This window comes from Oryzias latipes, chromosome 5 (assembly GCF_053564925.1).
Source record: "Oryzias latipes strain Hd-rR chromosome 5, Olatipes_Hd-rR_3.1".
Classification (NCBI taxonomy): Eukaryota; Metazoa; Chordata; class Actinopteri; order Beloniformes; family Adrianichthyidae; genus Oryzias; species Oryzias latipes.
This window is the reverse complement of record NC_136241.1, coordinates 17,199,617-17,219,827: the sequence shown is the minus strand read 5'-3', so window position 1 is coordinate 17,219,827 and position 20,211 is coordinate 17,199,617. Positions and strand designations below refer to the sequence as shown.

The 20,211-nt window shown below is 38.6% G+C and overlaps 1 protein-coding gene and 1 long non-coding RNA gene across 12 annotated transcripts in view; both read right to left on the bottom strand.

Moving 5' to 3' along the window:
- anks1ab (ankyrin repeat and sterile alpha motif domain containing 1Ab) overlaps window positions 1-20,211 on the bottom strand; it is a 51,210-nt gene that overhangs the window by 19,281 nt on the left and 11,718 nt on the right. For 5 of the 10 annotated variants that reach the window (XR_013656039.1, XR_013656038.1, XM_078947306.1 and 2 more), the window contains exons 3-5: window positions 19,578-19,650; window positions 8,523-8,638; window positions 1,844-1,942 (exon numbers count right to left, since the gene is read on the bottom strand). Coding sequence is in view for 7 of the 10 variants with exons in the window: in XM_078947306.1 (XP_078803432.1) it covers window positions 1,844-1,942; window positions 8,523-8,638; window positions 19,578-19,650 (288 nt within the window). In the remaining 3 variants the exon portion in view is untranslated. Of the gene's footprint in view, window positions 1-1,843; window positions 1,943-8,522; window positions 8,959-9,342; window positions 10,379-19,577; window positions 19,651-20,211 lie in introns of those variants that run through there. The other 5 variants (XR_013656040.1, XM_078947309.1, XM_078947310.1 and 2 more) reach the window with 2 other exon arrangements.
- Window positions 13,048-17,535, bottom strand: LOC111947448 (uncharacterized). 2 transcript variants are annotated; one of them, XR_013656045.1, is made up of 4 exons: window positions 16,893-17,535; window positions 14,320-15,377; window positions 13,918-14,234; window positions 13,048-13,530 (listed from the first exon to the last, which is right to left on the bottom strand). It is a non-coding gene; the product is annotated as an uncharacterized LOC111947448 (long non-coding RNA). The 2 variants fall into 2 exon arrangements; XR_013656044.1 differs by lacking the exon at window positions 16,893-17,535 and having other exon boundaries at window positions 14,320-15,792.

The following is a 20,211-nucleotide window of genomic DNA, read 5'->3' as shown; positions in this document are numbered from 1 at the left end:
GTATCTGGTTAGCTTGATTCAACTAACTTGGTAGAAAAACTCAACCCTTTTACCTAAAAGCATTCAGTCCTGGCAGGATTTGTACCTCAACTGACCATTTAGGTCAAAGTATGCTTTAGTAAAGAAAAGGCAGCATTAACCTTTATTGATTTTTCTTAATTTAAAGTTTTGACTGAACTCTAACTGATGCCTCCTTTTCACTAAGTGGTCCGGTAAGATTGGGTATTTTGAGTGTTTCCATTGTAAAATGGACCCACTAAACAGTACCAAGCCGTACCTCTTGGAGCCCCCTCCATCAGTTGTAGGTCCATTGAAAATTGGAACGGAACGGTTGGGGCAGAGCCACTGTAGCCACCCGTTGATTGGCAGAAAGTGATGACGACATTAGAAAGCGCCAATACAGTGCCCTCTAATGTTTCCAACATTTGTAGCATTCTCAGCCGCCCGAATCTTCTTTCAAACAAAATTAAGCCTGTGTCCGAATTCCCACCCTACTCCCGAACTACTGAAAAACCATACAGTGTGAAACTATGTAGTGCCCTGGATTTTAAAAGCAATTCGGACATCATGCTCACTACTTTTTCTAGTTTTATGGCGAATATGACGTCATCGATTTCATGAAGTGAAAATCTTATTGATATGAGCGTTTTGCAACGACCATTCATAAATCCATTGTGTTCTGAAGATGAAAATGTTATTTCATTAAAAAGATACTTTTAAATATGTTTTCTTTAAAAGAATTGTTCAAACGCTATGCATTGTGGTCTATATTCATTCTATCTCCAATCTAGTGAGCATCAATGTACACTGATTTTGGAATTGTAGATTCGGACAGCACTACAAAATAGCAAACACACTGTATAATGCACTATGTAGTGAGTTGTGAAGGATTTGGGACATAGCCTAAATTCCTGTTATACACAATGTACCAGAGGTAAATGAATAAGAGGACGAGCTGCTGGATGACTTCCATTGTTGTTGCTGTCGCACTACAATGACACAATGACACTCCAGCGGTTTACACCACGAATGCGCCCTGAAAACAAACCGCTCGGTGGAAGTGAGGCTCAAATGAGTCAAAACGTTTGCCAGAATTAACTGGACTGTACCGTATAACTCTTTACCCTACCATACCGTACCAGACCATAACACTCAGTGGAAACAAGGCTGAAGGATCTTACTCTGCAACTTTATGTAAAAAAGATGGAAGACCTAACAGCAACTAAATAAAAATTTTTGCATTGTTGATAAAGGTGTGCTGCAAACATTTTGTAACCTACCGAATCTTCTGCACTATAAACTGCACTTCAAAATCTCAATTTTTTTCAAAAAAGGACAGTGAGCCTTTTATTCCATAGCATCTTATATATGGATTCATTTCGGTTTTGTTTACTGATGTTGAAGCGATTTTGAGAGGCTGTTTTTTTACGTGTTGCAAACAACGTTGGGAGTAACAGGTACTATATGCCAACATAGCTAAGCTTCTAATGTGGCTAATGTGTTACAAACAAGTTGTAGAGTTACTGAATGCAGTGAATAAAGTCTGACTGACAAATTTATCTTTGACTCTTTTGTCTCTCTTGATGTGCCTTATAGTTTGGTGCGTCTTACATTTGACGTTAAGTTCAAAAATAGACCATTTATTGACGGTGCTTCTTTTAATTTGGTGCAGAAAATACAGTAATATACATTTTTGATTCTGACAAGGTTTCCCACTAAAGTTGAACTTTATAGTTTTTATCACTTTCAATGTCACTTTCACTTCACCAAGCTACTTGTGTCTATTCTATAATATAAACACATGTCAGTTTTGTAGATAAGTGATGTGATTAATAAACCATACCTTGGGCAAATTGCGTGCTGCATGAAGAATTTTCTTTCTGTGTCCCGGGTCAGTGATCCCCATGTCTCTGAGATCTTGGTCTTCCATCACGTTACTTCCCTGCATGTGCACAAACACCAGTAAAGCGCAATGACAAACTAACACGTTGACTTTGAGTATATACAGGATATGGTGCAAAACCATCCCAATGAAAAACATTTTTCTTTTATCACGTTGCACATCAAAGTCATGGAAAGATTCAAACACAATTTGCATCTAGATTTTTTCCTTCAGGTTAATTGGAGGATCAGAATATATTTTACACTGCAATGAAACTGACGCTGCTCTTAACATACATAACATTTGCACCGAGGACATGCACTTTTCAGATTAAGCAACTGACAACAGAGTAGGAGGGCAATGAAGTCAAATCAACTAAGCATGCCAAGACTAATCAATTTTATCTGTTGCGACTCGGAGAGAACAAAGCCTCCATAGCGACTGCTCCTTTTGCTGCCGTGTTTCTTTGTGGAGAAAGCATGTACATGCATATTTCAAGACATTTTCTATCAGTCGCTTGATTTAGAAGTTGGAAGAAACATGAAAATAATTGCTGTGGATCTTGAATCTATGACTGAAAATGCAGTTGTTGTCTATTCTGTTTGCACATCAGCTCACACCTCCAGTTATTTTATTGTTCTTTGTATTTGGAGAGCCATGGCGAAGTGTTTTCCTTGTGGACTGTTGCAGATTGATTCACCTGGCCAGTGTTTGTGCGTGTACATGTTTCGCAGTCTTTGCTCAGTCTGCTCTCACTGAACCGGGTTTAGAGCACAATGAAGCAGGATACACAAGTTTGTATCAGGGAGCTGTGGGGAAATTATTACTCACTGATCACGAGCATAAAGATCAAAATAAAGTGGGGTTGGACATCATGGAGGCTCATAATAGATTCTGCACTTTTATTAACACAGCTTGAAGTATGATGATGCCTCGGGAGACTCTAAAAACTTATTTCATGCTGCATTTAAAACATGTGACAGTAATGTATGGTTCAGTTCTTACATAGCTTATGAGCTATGGTAGTTTGATTTAATCTGATATGACTTGTAGATGTAGCCATGGTAGAAGTCCTTCATCTCTGCAAATGCACTCCGTTAGGGCAGTACTAAATTAGAATTGTCTACTTGATCTGCTCCAGACGAACTGTTCAGAAAATCGAATTCTGTTGCCGAAACATCAGTGGGCACAACATTAAACTTCCAAAAAAACGGGTTTGTCTGTTAAAATGAATGTGTTCAGCAACGCATAATGTCATATGAGAAAAAAGAAATGGGGCTGCGGAGTCTGATGCAATATTAATGCAGGGCAGATGCAATGGAAATGCGTGATGGGGACTTCTAGGGGTGTTCTTTACTGCACAGTTTGACTCTATGCCACATTCGTTTGGAAATTAGAGCAACAAGGCCTTATTAATAGAAGGAGAAATGTGGCGTTTTTTACTAGGATGCGGATGAGAGCATGAAGAATGATAACTGTGGATGCCCCACTTCTAGTAGCAGAAAAGGAGCACAAAATGATTATCGTCGTGTAAAAATTATGAGAATGGGCACACAAGCGGTTCATAATTTATGATACCTCAAAAGCCACATCTCAGGGAAATCGTCACATGCAGAAAGCCTTGCATTCTCCTGACGAAAGCCTGCTCTCTTGCTATGGTGAGTGGTCGCAAAGAAACTTAAGTAAGCAGAGCACATCTTCCACTATGACATCATTGCTTGGTAAGTAGAGTAAGAGACTCCGAGACTCTTGCAGTGTTATGTAAGAGAACCTGAAAAGACAGCTGAGGAAAATGCCTCATTACTATTTGCTCAACACAACAACAAACTATTGAGGGAACATTAATACATACGGTAGTTAAGTGAATTTAATGAGGCTTTAGTTGAAGGTGAACCACTGTGCTGCCCTCTGCTGATCAGCATAGGTTCCCAAAGAGTCCCACAAATGAATCCTGACTGATTGCATCTGAAGCATGTCCTCTAAAAGGGCACCATTTTTAACAGTCTCAGTGCTTGTCTAACTGCACTGACCTTTCTTTGATTTCAGCTTCTTCATTCTTCTGAATGTCCATGGGAAATCTGTCTTTTGAACAAACTATTAGACTCACGGACGCCCAGAAGACACATTAGCTATGGGATGTAAATGAATGTCGCAGCTTTCAACACAATATTTTCTATCAAAACATGCCGGTAATTCCAGCCAAATTTGACCAAAATTATTATTATTTTTTTGTTAAATGGTAATAATTATAATTGTAGTGCAATTATAAAATGAATACATCAAAATTTGTAAACGCAATAGTTTTGTTTGCTGTAGGATAATAAAACATTACATAGCAGAGAATAGGTTGGAGGAAAAATTCTTTCATGTTGCCATTTGTCTTACATTTCATTGTTTGAACTGCTAAAAACAAAGAGCATAGATATTTTGGAAAATATATATAACACTTTCTTCACAAGAAAAATCCTGCTCCATGAGACTCTTTTTTGACCATATACCTGCCAGTCCTTCACACAACTTGAGGGACGCTACGCTCTGACTAAAATTTTATGTTACAGCAGAACCCCAAATAGAACTCAAAAAACACATTTTTGCAAAGTGTGCAGAGCCGATAAAGCTGATAGGAAATTATGGCTGAGCATCACAATTTTTTGCCTTTTTGTCTAAAATACTTTAAGCCACTGAAAGATGTACCTTTGCACAAGAACGGAATAGTGGTCCTGAAGTAAAAATTACATTAACACATCACACAACGCGAAAACACATGAAAGAAAACGAATAAAAAAAGTTAAACAAATAATAAAACAACATTTTTTTAAAAATCAAAACAAAATCCCAGAAATCAAAACACAATTCCAAAAAACTGAAATGAAATAAAAATGAACTGTTTCGGAAAACAGAAGTAATTTCCAGAAAATGTAAAGGAATTTTGTTTAAAAATGAAACCAGAAAGGTAGGTATCGGCACTATTGGACATCGCTGTTTGGATGATGATGTTTGATTTTTTAAATATCGTTTTTTTCAAATGTGTCTTCAATACTGCATACTTCTAAAACTTTTGAGATTTGTACTACTATATATCACCATCCAACATCCAGCAATTTTAATTGTAGTTGTAATCTTTAACATGTTTTTGTGATGTGACTTGCACTTCAGGGCCACCGTAGAATGATGTTAGCTAAAGTACTAAAGTGTGAGCCATCCCTCATGAGAAGATTAAATATTACACACAAAACAGGTTTTGAGACAAATAAATCTAAAATTGAGTATAAGCAGTGCCCCCCCCCTCCAAATCCATTTACTGTAAGCAAAAAATATTAGTACAATGTATAGATTTTATATTTTCTTATAAAAAGTTAATCAAGAAAATGCAATATGAAATGCAGCTTGTTGCAAATTTTCTCTGGATATAGCTTTTTGCAAAGTTAATAAAGTATCAAAGCTAACTTTGAATCCTGAAAAAAAAAAAGAAAAAAATGCATTAGGCCTTACTAGTAGGTCTTTTTACAAAGGATCAAAGCTGTTCTCCCTTTGCATCTTCTCCATCAGTTACTTAAAACAGTTGACATTTTCCTCTTAGACCTGGTGATCCGTCTTCTGTCAGAACCATCTTGTGGGATGTTTTTTTCTTAAAACACGAATGTTTCCCTGGCGTGTGTCGAAGTTGTAGCTACTGGGTGTAATGAATTCTTGGTAGCTGTACAGCAGAAAAGAAAGCTGCACACGTTGTTTCCTTTCTGACAGATTGATGGACTGATGTTAGGGCAGAGACCCTGAAGGGCATTTTGTTTGGGTCTTGACTGTTCAAGAATATATTTATTCATGCAAGAAGAGACAGAAGCTGTTTGTCACCAACAGTTCAACCAAACGTAGAACAACTTTTGGTAAAAATCTGTATCAAATGTTGGGAAATTAACTGTCTTTGTGAGAACAAATCAAGAAATCGTTTGGGTTTCTTTGTCAGTTCACTGTGATGTAAGTTTAAGTTTTTTCTATTAAAAGACACAGGAGCTGCAGTGAAGTTAGTTTTCTTGCACTTTGGACAAGTGACAAAAAAACGTTTCAGTCACTCGAATGCGGTATAATTAGTTCTGGGCCATTTTATAATCAAAGGGTGAAGAAGAAATGTGTCAGAAAGGCATCTAAAGCCTTTTGATAATCAGCAATTAAATGAGTTTTAAGCATTGTTACTATTCTCTTGTTTGTCATGTTGTACACAAGTTTTTTGTATTCTAAAATGTATTGGAAAATCATGTCTTAAACTGTAAAATACAAAGGAAAAGTCATTGACATTTATGAATATTCATGACATGCAGCCTTCAAAAAGCAATTTTGTTTTTTATAATGTTTCTCTTTTAATATACTGTGCTTTGTAAAAAAAAATGAATTGTGTTAAAGCGCATTGTAAATAAAAGTAATGATGATGATGAATTACTTTTCATTTTCTTCTTATTTAGACTTGGTAACATTGTTTCTGGTTAGGATTGCTCAAAGATTTTGCCCTTTCATGATATGTTTCACCATGAACACGTAACGCTGAAAATCAGCTGCAGACTAGTAAAACAAAGTCAAAGATGAATCAACCGTTGTTGGAGCAACCTAACTTAAAGATCCTCGAAGGATGAAAGGCTAAGCCTCAAATAATGTTCTTTTCAAACAATCTTATTGCAGCTTGAAAATTTAGCTAAAAATAATTTGCCTGTGATTTTATAAGAACATTAAAGTAAAAATTAAAAAGAATTTTGTGTTATGTGTACTTTTTTCCCCAAGCTCGATGCTCTATTTCCTAAAAAGGAGGCCAAAAAAATGTACGGAGTTAAAACTGCAGCAGCAGCAATAATAATAATAATAATAATAATAATCATTTAAAATATGATTATTATTTTAGAAAATGAGATTTTTTATTTTATCATTATCTTTTTTATATAGAATTTCAAAATAAATTTAGCAGTTTCTGTTTTGAAAACACATCTTTTAATTGATCAAAAAATAATTTTGTTGTTTATTAATTCTTCCACTTTTTCATTTTTGTGATCTATTTTGCTTTTACTGTTAATTATTTGTCAATATGCGTGTACTTTGAAGTCACAGTTAAAAGTTCTGAGGGTAACTGAGCTGCAAAAATGCCTGATATTGTTTTATGAGCTGTTGATGTAATGATTTGAGCAGATTAGTTTAATAATTTGATCCCTGGTGTGCAATCATGGCAACTGGTGGCTGAATTGCCTCAAATACATCTTTGACTTTTGACTACCTCATCACCAACAGTAACAGATAATTATATAAAAAGGTTAAAAAGAAAAGAGCTGTAAATTACTTTATCCAGACATGGTCTGTTCCCAGAAACAACACTTTTATTAAAGTGTAACACTTTCCTCTGAAAAGGGTTTTGAAAGTATTGCAATATGTTTTGACATGACTCTCCTTTTTTTCCTAGACAGAAAAATAGAAGTGAGGGGAGTATTTTTCTTTCATTTTTACTGGAACACTTTGTAAAACGATGTCCTTTTTTTTTCTCTGAACCCACTGGTCTCAGATTTCTAAGTTCAGCAGTGGCAAACTGGTGTAACATACACCCCCTCGTGTTAAAAGATCTCTGTCCACATTTACGCTTTGGGCTTACTTATTTACAACCAATGTTTTTAGGGAAACATGACCCGGAAAAGTGATATTTTTAACAGTCCCTGACAACTGTGCCGTTAAGATTCTCAGAAAAGGGCTTGACAACAACGAAAAAACCCAAAACATGATAACGCTTTTAGTCAGATTTTAGATATCAGTGAAGCTGCAGCTGTCTGAAACTATTAATATGTAATCTAACATGATTGTTTGAAAAATGCAAACCATTTGCAGAATATTATGTTGACTCTTTTTTTAACTCAGTGTTTTTTTAGTAAAAATTACATAATTTGATCTTTTATTTACAAGCTAAATAATAAATTGAACAACCACAAATCTGAATGCACACATGTTAAATGAAGTTCTACTAAATGCGAGTGTGCTGTCTATAAATACAGCAGTAGAGCATGCAGCTGCAGAGGAATCATACCTTATGCAGCCTTTGCAAGTGTCTCATTAGCATCATAAGAACAGTGAGCAGAATGAGGACTAGAGGATTATATGAGTCTGTGAGCAACCGGGCAGAACGTTAGCACACTGCAGTCAACCTGCGGACTGGAGCACTGGTCATCTCGCTGTATCTACAGTAGGGGCAAGTCTGATAGCTGGATATGAGATGGTGTGTTACAGGGTGAAGAGGTAACTGCACTGCAAAGTGAAGGAAAATCATGTTATAGAAAGCTATGGAGGGTTAAAGAAAAAAATAATTGCTTTTTGTTGTCATTTGTCTTGCAGTTGGCAGCAGACCATACTCTCTAAAAGCATTCATTGGGGGGGTAGAAATATTTGTTGATTTGTGCCATGCACTGAGGTGAGGAGGAGTTGTAGAGGGAAAAGGGGAAGCGTTGAAAGGGGGAGTCGGTGAAGGAGTGGTAGAAGAAGAGGGGCAGAGCTTCTTGGAGACAAGGGTGAGTGAGGAGAGCACTGTTACACACACACTCAAAGATGCTGGCCCGACTCAGGGTCTGCCTGATGCAAAGTGGAAGCGACCCACATAGATGACATGCTGCAGGTGACTCACCATGAATCGTAGGTCATCAAAGCCATTGAGCAGAAACTTGTTCTCGTACTGCGGCAGCCCCACGTGCTCCAGCCACTCTCCCACCGGCTGGTCCAGGGCTTTACCACAGGCCCCATCTGCCGAGAGAGGGAAGCGCTTCAGCAGGGAGAAGCCGTTCAGCCGGTAGCAGCGGCACTCAGAGGACGACACATGGCATTGCCACATCATCCTCGGCCAGCAGAAGCAGAGCCGAGTGCAGCAGCACCAGGCAAGGTGGGGGGGAGACAGGGTCCAGGCCAGGGATAAGGGGGCTCCCACAGTGCAGGCGGGGGCCCGGCTAAATTCAAACACAGGAGGAGGAAAGGAAGTGCTGCAGGCACTGCTCGGGCCCTGCAGGAGACTGACTAGGCTAATCTGACACCTTACTGGTGTTAGAAAGACTGAGTGAAGATGTCAGGCGAGGGTGGAGGTAGTGCGGGGAGGAAAGCTCATCTGACGCTTGGTGGAGTTAGTTTTGTTGGACTGAGCCATGGCGGCATCATCCAACAAAGAGGGTTCACTAAGCATTCCTTTACCTAGCAGATGAGCAAGTGCGGAAAAGTGTCTCTAGCTCGTCCAGGAAACAAAACAAGGCTAATCGTTACAAATAACAAGGATTGCTGTTTTTTTTAGGATGAGGGGAAACAGGAAAAAAGATGTATCACTAAATCAGGCTTTTTCATAAACCCTACATTATTTACTTTTCCAAAAGATGTCTTTTACGCTAAAATCACAAAAATACTTCTTTAGGACAGAAGCGAGTGTTTAGTTCCCCCAGAGGGACATCGTTTTCACCACATACTTGTAAAGCTCTGGCTGAGTCCCATGGCTTCATTGGTCAACCTCTTTGAGAGCTAGGACAAGGCTCATACAATGATGGTAGCAGCATACTAAGTACTATTGAGGTACTCATGTTATTTTTGATGAAGGAATAGACATTTGCGTAAAAGCGTGTTCTGTCCTTACTCCAGAGCCACACGGAGTAACATCAGGTAGACATATTGTAAATCCTGCATCAAAGAAACAAGGGCTTGGGATTTCCACAGTGTGCCGATTCCAAAATCCTCATTGAAAATGAAATCCACGTATATATTCCTTGTTGAATCTCCTAGTAGGAAAAAACTCAGTGTCCTTGGTGGTTCCAGTGCTGCCCAGCATTCACACTCTTCAGCAGGCTGCTGTCTGTGCGGCTCCGCCAAAGAATGTGCCTCTCATCTCTCAAAGCGTTAAATCCAGGTTCACATCCAACACGCGGCAGGTGATCCTCCTGACTCTGAAGCAAGTATCACTGCAGGACCTCTGTGTGGGTCCAGGCAGCTCCTCTTTGAGGCCACCAAGCTTCGAAATCCAGTCCCAGCCCTCCCGGTTCTTCTCCTCGCTGGGTGCAGCTAGCAGCCTCTCTGTGCTCAGGGCAGAGGTTTGCTGCATCCCTTGCCTGTCTGAGACATGCAGGCAGTGCAGATGCAGTTACAGCTGCTGCTCCTGGAACACACACGCACACACTCACACACACAAGAGCGTACCCCTTACAGGGCAGAGCGTCCTGATGCCGGCCACTTCAACACAGAGCACCACAGACCTGCCTCAACCTCAGCCCCTGCTGCCACGTCCTTCCAGCATCCACGACAGGCAGAGGATGAAAAGTGATCATCCCCCCTTTTCATCCGAGCAAATCCCTCAAGCTCTTCTTTTTCACTCCCCCCTCCTCCTGGATCTCGTCTTTCTCTGCTTTCTTTCTCCCGCTCTCATAGCCCCATGCCCATGCTGTGTGATCGCACTGCAGGGCTGCTGTATGCTGCCTGATGAAGTGGGGTGCTGCTCCACGTAGCCACCTCTACCTCCCTCTCCCACTATATCAGCTCCCCTCCGTCTGCCTTTCTCTCCGTCGCTCCCTTACTCTCTCCTTCACTCCATCTAAAACACAGAGACAGATGCAAACATGCGCTTTCCTTCCCTCCATCATCTGTCTCTCTGCCCCCATCCACCATTCTGCCGTGCCCTTCTATTTCGTTCCTGCTCGTTTCTCGAACCTCACCCATATACGTCTCCCCTTCTTTTCATCCACCGCACTGATTATAATTGCACAAAGGCACTCTGAGCTTGCCAGTGGAGAAAGGGCACAAGCGTCACAGGCGAGCAACAAGGAGCCCCAAAATCATGAATCCTTTCTCCATTTTAATTTATGTTAGGATGAAAACGCCTGAAACTTCAATGTTAAACCCCAAGGGAGGTTCATTCCCTCCCTGTAGACGCTAGATAATTTGTTTCTTTCGACCAGCAAGGTGTATTGAAACAAAAAGCCATCTAGAACCCTCTCCTTCATATCCTTGTTGACGACGAAACACGGAAGACATCAAAGTTCATTACTCTTGTAAGCAAAAAACTATAACTCATTGTAATTCCAAATGTTGCCATCACTTCTACCAATTTTAGAACACACCAACAGACATTTACAACAGAAACCACAAATAAATCAATTCATTTTTCAGTTTTTTGCTCATGGTGTCCAATAGTGGAGCTATCAAGGCTCAGCTACAGGCAGAGCTTAATCACGCAGGCTTTCAAGCTTCCTGCAATCACCTCACTCGTTCCCAGATGGGTAGTCAGCCAGTCAGTTTGGCAGACAGGGCAAGAAGAGGCAATGAGAACCAAGGGAGTGAAGGGCTATTGATTCAACCTCTGCCCTAATTGGCCACCTATATGGGTGCTCCTCAGCTCAGGTAAAGGCCAGGGCAGATGCACGTCAGTTCTCCACAAGACCAATGCTCTTCATTTGAAGAGACACTGTGGTCAGATTTGCTTGGAATGAGAAGCAGATTTATGGCAAAGGAGAAGTAGGGAGGGACGGAGGGAGGGAGGGAATAAGCAAGAGACAGAGATAAGACATGAAGAAAGACTAATAGAGGAGTAGGTGATTAAGTATTTGGGTGTGATAAGATGGTAATAGGAAGTAAGAGGGATTGAAGGGGACTAATTATGAGCTTTTTCTTTTTTACACCTTCATCTTGAGCCTAACGCTACATTAAATTCTTATGACAACATTCAGACAAAGGATGGTAAAAACTAATCATCACACTGTCCAATTCCCCCTATTCATTTGGAATAACATTACTTCCAATGGTAGACCGGCCTAATCACTGACCGTCCAGTGCTTCTCCGAGGAAATCTGGTCAGTATCTCACTCGCTTTTAACAGGCTAAACCTAGCTTTTGTATTCCTTGCAAGTATTTTCACTTGTTTATATATAGCTAAGAAATGTGCTTTGATATCTATGTTCATAGGGAAAAAAAGCCCATGCTCGTCATGGACAGATTGTCATGACTACAGTCGCTAGAATTGCCAGTGGCAATTAACAACACAGCAAAATATACCCTCATGCACCACATGTGCTCTGCCCAGCACACAGTTTAATGCGCCACAGCATCACATGCCTACAGTTACAAAGCAAATCAGTCAGAAAACTCAATTGACCTAATGAATAATCTTATGTTCTATTTAAGTGTGTTTAGAATTCATTATCATAAACTCTGCTTACATTTTATAATGAAAAATGTCATCAACTCTTGATGTTTGTTACACAAAATCTTTAAACGTCCAACTCAGACACTGACATTTACTATAAACTTTATTGCAACACCTTTGAAATTATTTTAACTGATTCAAAGATATAATAAAGAAAAGCCCTAGATTTAAAAAATTGGACAGACTGCTATTGGCTGAAGCTTCAACCTATTTGGTCCTGCGGTAATCCGTCCTTGGTTTCTCGTTATCGGAGAGGGAGAAAACCCCAGCTCCTTGACAACACACCCAAGCACGGGAGAAAATGAGCTGCAAAGCCGAATTAATTCACTGAGAGTGAAGGCGTACACTTTTCCTTTAAATATCAGTGTGCGCCTGTACACAAAACCATGTAGATACCTTGTGTTACTCTTACTCTCTTTCTACTACCCCTTTTTGTAAGTTCATTTATTTGGTTTTCTCTAAGCCCACAGTCAAAGCACCTGTGATTGTCTCATATTAGATTTGACTTCAGCCCCAAAAGTGCAGAATTTAGGCAAACTAGAAGGAAAATCTTGAAATCTAACAATGACAGTGAATGGCAGTTCTTCTAACTGTGATCCATTTAGAGTTCAAGTGTTGGAACTAACTTTACTTCGAAAAACCGCAAGCGTTTTATTCTGAAGGTACTTTTGAGCGCTTCCGATAAGTCTGTAGCTTGATGTCGGTAGAATGATTAGGTTTTTTGAAGCGACACTCCCATGTTCTTTTTCTTTATATAAAAGCAAACAGTGACGTTCGGAAAAGACATTCAAAGCCTCCAGAGGTGTAAAAAGTACTCAAAAATTTTACTCAAGTGAAAGTACAAGTACTTAGGGAAAATTTTACTCAATTAAAAGTAAAAGTATCTGGCTAGAATCTTACTTGAGTAAAAGTAAAAAAGTACTCCATTAAAATTGTACTTGAGTATTAAGGAAGTAAAAGTAAAAGCAAGAAAGAAAACTAGAGATTCTTGTTTAAGCTTTTAATCTCAAAAAACATTAAATGAAATGCATACAAGGTTTTATCCTGCTTTAGAACTGTTTGTATTTAATTATCAAACTATAAGACAGACAATCTAATGCCAGTACACGCTACTCAAAGTTGTAAAACCTCAGATTTAACTTCAGTAGAAGCTGATTCTCAAAATTGTTAGTGTCAAGCCTAGCTCTTTTGGGGCTGAAAAGCAATCCTGCAGTGCTGAAAAGCCTCTCACAGGCAGCCGATGCGGGAAGAGGTGTATTAGTCTTGATAGAGAGGCTGCAAATAGCAGGAAACGTGAGCAGAGACTCCCTGGTGTCTGAAACACAGGCCAGATATCCATCCAACTCTTTGCTGGCTTCATGTGTTGTCGGTTTCAAAGAAGCGAAAAAATCTTCATCATCAGATGAACTGTTGGCCAATTCCTTCTTGTGGTCCAAAGGCTCCAGATGCACTCTGATGTAGTCCATGCCTACAAGCACAGTGAGCAGACACAAAGAAAAGTTTGGTTGAGGGGCTTCTGACTGGGAACAAATTTTATGGATTTTGTCATTAACTACATTTACGTGCAGTCATCTACATCTAAAATCATGCAAATCCCTTAATTTAGCATAAAATCTAACTGCATTTCCAAACCACATATGATACATATGAGTTTGGTTTCAAGAAACACTGAGGGATAACTACAACCTGCTGCAAGAATACTTTACATCAATATTCATATTGAGATCACAGCCAAAGATGGGATATAACATTCCTAAAAAGTGCAAAAATAAATAAATAAAAGAATAATTTTGGTATGGCTCAAAGGTTGCCCAGATTAGAATTCGTCAAGTGTATGTTGCTTGCATTCATTTACCTCGTTTTATGATGGTTTCATCATTTGTCCAAGAGGTCCGAAATTTAGGGAGAAGGATGGCAGCTGCTATGATCTCAGGATCTTCAAACATATGCTTGAATCGTGTTTGGATTCCTTGTTGTAGGGCATCCACAAGTGGGTCACAGTACCTGAGAGAATGGTGGAGTCGCTGAAGTTTCAAGCTTAACTGATGGACACTAGGCAGCAGCCACCCCAGCTGTGTATTCGTTTCCGCTTGCAAGATGTCGAGTACTTTTGCAACTGGACGCATTGTGTTGGCCCACTCTGTCAAGAACAGCATTTCTGCTGGATTAAACCTACAGGAGAAATCAGCATAATCAAAGAGTATTAAACAAAAACAACCCACATTTGTTTACATCGATAGAGGGGAAAAACACTTACATTGGAACCTCAAGAGAGGTGCATATATTCCGAAGTGCGCCTTCTCCTGCTTCTTTGCAAATTTGAAGAATTCTGTCAACAGCCATAAAAGTTGAATTCCACCGCGTTTGGTTTGGCCTTAAAAGCTGAAGCCGGCTTTCTGATTCAACAGCTTCAGCTGCTAGAGCCGATCGGCTGCTTTTATTCCATAAAGCTTGGCATTTGCCAAAGACAGATCTGTAGAGTTTCTTGTAGTGTTCATTTGAGAGAGCTTTTTGGGCATCAACGCTTGAGACTAGGTTAAGTAAGTGACAGGCACACTTTTGATGTTTTGGTAGCTGGAATTCGAAGCCATCGTCTTGGTCCAGGACTCGTGAGGCATCTTGGAATTCCACACCATCACTTCCCTCACCACAGCCTTCAGAATCAGTGTCATCACTTTCACACCTTCTTGCCTCAGTCTCGATATCATTGTTTTCCACACCAAAAACTCTGAAAGCCTTCATAAAGTTGGAACCACTGTCTGTGGTTGTGCAAACAACCTTGTCACGTATTTCATACTCTGAGTGGATATCATTCATGGCACTGGCCAGTACCTCAAAAGTATGAGAGCCCATTAATCTTTTGCAGGCAAGTGCAGCGGAATGTCTTTCAAGACTTCCAGGGTTGATCCAGTGAGCAGTTACACCAATGAATGACTTTCTACGTGCAGTCCAACAATCCGTTGTGGTTGCAATCCATTCAACTTCACTCATGGCAGCAGTCACTTTCTGTTTCATGATCAGAGCAGCTTCAGCTATCTTGGAGCGTAAAGTAGGCCTTGTAATGACAGAAATGCCAGGCTGCAGTGTACTAATCAGCTCTTTAAATGATGGCAGATCAACAGTGCTGAAAGGATGAAGTCCTTGAATGATGTACCTTAATATAGCTTTGTTCACAGTGACTGGAGACACATGTTTGACTGGGAAAACTGAGTCAACTTTCAGTTGCTTACTGCTGGAAGCATGGGTGGAGGTCCCGATCTTTCTCTTCTGTGCTGTCAATTTAGAGTAGTTTTTGAGGTAATTTGGGTGCATTCTCTGTAAAAACAACAAATAAATATTTATATTGTATGCAATAAATGTAACAATTACACATACACTCTCTGATTACAGCATTAAAGGGTTAGTTCACCCAAAAATGAAAAGATGTCATTAATGACTCACCCTCATGTCGTTCCAAGCCCGTAACACCTCCGTTCATCTTCGGAACACAGTTTAAGATATTTTAGATTTAGTCCGAGAGCTTTCTGTCCCTCCACTGAAAATGTATGTACGGTATACTGTCCATGTCCAGAAAGGTAATAAAAACATCAAAGTAGTCCATGTGACATCAGTGGGTTAGGTAGAATTATTTGAAGCATCGAAAATACATTTTGGTCCAAAAATAACAAAACCTACGACTTTATTCAGCATTGTAGCGTCACTGCGAAGTCGTGAACGCGGATTGACAACAGACCCGGAAGAGAATACAATGCCGAATAAAGTCGTAGGTTTTGTTATTTTTGGACCAAAATGTATTCGATGCTTCAAAAAATTCTAACTAACCCACTGATGTCACATGGACTACTTTGATGTTTTTATTACCTTTCTGGACATGGACAGTATACCGTACATACATTCTCAATGGAGGCACAGAAAGCTCTCGGACTAAATCTAAAATATCTTAAACTGTGTTCTGAAGATGAACGGAGGTCTTACGGGCTTGGAACGACATGAGGGCGAGTCATTAATGACATTATTTTCATTTTTGGGTGAACTAACCCTTTAATAAAACTGACATTTGCAGCCAATTGCACACTTTATAATGTTAAATACTTGTTGATTTTAGAAATACAGTAGCATTTAGTGACAATCAAACATTAATTTTATTTCTGATTATATTGACAAAAACACAGGACTGTAAGGCTGACATGACAGGGTGAATTGATTTCATTACATTAGTTTTGATGGTAACACTTTTACAATAAGGTTCGTTAGTTAACTACATTAGTTAACATGAACTAATAATGAACTGCACGTATACATGTTAATTTCAACATTTACTAATACTTTATATCTTGTTAACATTAGTTAATGCACTGTGAACTAACATGAACAAACAATGAACATCTGTATTTCTATTAACTAACGTTAACAAAGATTAACAGATACAGTAACAAATGTATTGCTCATGGTTATTTAATGTTAGTTAATACATGAACTAATCAACCTCATTGTAAAGTGTTACCGTTTTGACAATACAACATGTTTGGAAAAAAATTTCTCGCTTGGTTTTCTTGTGTTTTGCATGAATTCAAACACAATGAGAGCACGGAATGATAATGATTATTCAAAGCTGCAATAGGCGCCAAATTTCCCGTGGACCTAACGTTACCAATTACAAATGCATTTTAGCATTTTATTACGTGAGCCTTATATTGTCAATCGCATGCATTAGTGAAAATAGGCCTACTACACATATAAAAGGCGCGCCATCAACGTCAAAACATGCACACCCAAAAAAAAAAAAAAAAAAAAAAACTATCAGTAAAACAAAATACTTAATGTACTTACCTCAATATGCTTCCTTAGGTTTGATGGCGAACTTTTGAAGGCCGATATTTCTTTATTAAGCGGGAGACAGAGGACACATTTCATCTTGAATGAATCTTTATTTACACCACTTAAAGAAAAGAATTCGCGAAGATACGGCCACGGGTGCTCTTGATCCTGTGGCTGATTTTGGACTGTGCTGCTCGCAGCTGCTGATGAATCACATACTTCCTCCATTTTCTTCCACTGATTGACTGTTATAATTTCCCTAATTTCCAGGTCAAGGTGCTGTGCATTGTGGTAATAGATGTGACATGACGTCACTTCCAAAGGACCAATGAACATGTCTGACCAATTTCATATAATGTGAAAACGATTTTCATAGGCAGAATAAATAACATTTAAATTAAACTGGGCATCAGCGCAATTCAATTGGTTTGGTAATAGCAAGGGAAAATAGAATGAAGTGATCTCCAAAAAATAAGTACTTTTTGACTGTAAATAAAATTGTAAGGAGTAAAAAGTACTTTTTTTTCTAAAAAAATGTAATTAAGTAAAAGTAAAAGTATTGATTTTTAATTGTACTCAAGTAAAGTAAAAATCCCCAAAAATAATACTTAAGTACAGTAATCAAGTAAAATTACTCAAGTACTTTACACCTCTGAAAGCCTCCCTTATCTATTGCGTTTACGGCGTAATACACTTTAACAATTCACTGTTTCTGAAAACGAGTTTCACCTTAAGAGTCTTTGTATCATAACTGACAAAATCACAAATTTCTTTGTCAAATTTCTTTGTCAAGTTCAGAGAATTTGATTCATGCTTCTCTATAATGCATGATATCAGTTCTTCAAAACAACGCTGTTGAGGCTGCAGCTCATTCAGAAATACTAAAGTTTTCCACGAAACAAGAAAATAATATTCTTGTTTTATCCCACAGATTAACCAAGCTTTTTTAGCTGGTCAAAAAGTCCCTATGACTTTATCCTAAATCCAAATATAGAACATTGCTCTGTTTTTGGCTCTACTTTTGAGATGTTTCACCACCCGCTACATCTCTAACCTTAAGACTTTACAGCACAAAAAGCTGCATTGCCTTCTGAAGAACATTTACAAGGTTCTGGCAGAGGACAGTTGAAACCAAGATGCTACTGAACTGCTGTGGCAATAAATAGACACAAACATGTAATGTGATGCACAATACCCAAAACAAAGCAAGATGTGATAGATACATAGACAATTTTTAATGACTACTCAGAGATGGAACACACAGAAATCAGTCCAATAAAACTCTACACCCTAAAGTGGACCACACTTAGAAAATCTGTTTCTTCCTCTCACAGCTCACATATTTCTTTTCCTTCTCTCATATTTCTTTATATCCTAATTATTTAGAAAAGTACCTGCTTTCTCTTTTTACTGCGATGGGGGAAAAAAGTGACATTTATACAAAAAGACTCAAAGAGAAGCCGCAAAAAAAGCCTTGTTGCAGCTTCCAAAGCTACTTGAGCACAATCTCCAATTAAATCCTGGCAGTCACCGTATGACTCAGCTGAAACTGGGACAGTTTCAGCGTGGCATTCTTCACATGAGCACTAAAAATAGAACACACCTATAAGTGTAGCGAGGTAAAACAAACACCATATTTGCTCTTATATAAGATAACTTTAGGACCTCCCTGGCTTTGCTTTATGGTATTTGATGGAAAAGCAAAAAGACCAAGACAAGTCAAGATCCTGTTGTTTCCCACATCTCTGTCTCTCAGCTATAATCTAGGAAGATTTAATATTCATGATTAACTATTTGTTTTATTTTCATATTCAACCATATTTATATTTGCATATGTATTTGCATAATCATACACATAGAAATTGGGTGAGTAGAGGCAACACTAGTAAAAATGCATGTCATCATCTTTGTTTTTTTATTCCAAACTTTAAATTACTTTTATTAATTATTTATCAATCATGTGAGTTCTTGGTGCTGTCCAAAAACCTGTGGAATTTCACTTTGCTGCGGTTTAGCTCAGGCGGTAGAGCAGGTCGTCCAACAGCCGAAGGGTTGGCGGATTGATCACCATTTTTGTTATAGCAAAAATGTTAGGTAAGGATTGAGAGGGGCTGTTAGCTAGTGGGACAGCATGTAAACAAAGGGATGATGAGAAATAAAGGCAGACTTACTCCAGCTGTCCTGCTCAAATTTCTAATGAACTATTGCTGCTCTGCAGAAATGACACAGATATTTTGTTTTTGCCTAAAAATGGAAGAATTAAAAAAATGGAAGTTGCATCTGATTTTAACTGAGGAGGGGCTAAAGAGCTGTTGCATAATAGGGTGAAATCTACTTAGTGGAGTTGTTGAACAGAGCTTCAGCAAGTGAACTGATGCAAGCAGGCTTTTCCCACTGCTCTACCTGGGGGACACTAAATGAAGCTCACCATCCAGGGGGGAACTAAACAAACATATGACTGGAGCAATAAAACAGACAAAAGGGAGTTTGGGAACAACTGATTTTCATTATCTTTATTCAAGTTATTCTTACAATAATAAAGAAATTGGCAACTTTGATTCATTACATTTTTGGGTAAACATCTACAGCAGTCACAATGATATTTTGATTTAATTCTCAAAAAACTCTTTGAACATGGTAGATCTATTTCTGATAGAGACATAACAATATTGACAAAAACCCCATTAGGAGTATTACCTGAGCTCGATGCATCTTGTGTGGTTTTAGTCGATTCAATGCCCGCTCCAATCAGCGTCATGATCTTCTCAATCTGTTTAAAAGCAAACATGGATGTGAGTTCACTTTACATTTGTTCCAATACTCAGCAGTGAAACACAATGCAGCAGATTTATTTGTAAAGCAACATTCATGCACAACTCAAGTGTTTTACATAAAAAAAACGAATAAATTACCGATAATAGGACATGGGAAATTATTATTAATATTAAAACAAAAATAATAATAATAACAAATTAAGCTCTCTAACAAGATTGGGAAGGAAGTAGGACGCTATAATACTGGAAACTGAAAAGACTTAAACAATGTCAGACACTTAACATCATCAGGAGGACTGTTCACGGTTTTTATCTCCATCAAACTTAACTGCTGCCTCACTGAAACATCAAATGAATAAAGAATATTAATTGTGCACAAAGTAACTCTCTGAACAATAGTTTTGCATGTGGAAACAGATTGTAGAGGACATTTTTGCATTCAATTCATTGATCAAACTCAATCATCAGTGGCCAAAAAAAGGTCTTTAGGCCAAAAATGTGATAAATCTCTCTAACAATCTGTTTTATCAAATCGCATGCTAAATTAGTTCAAAAAA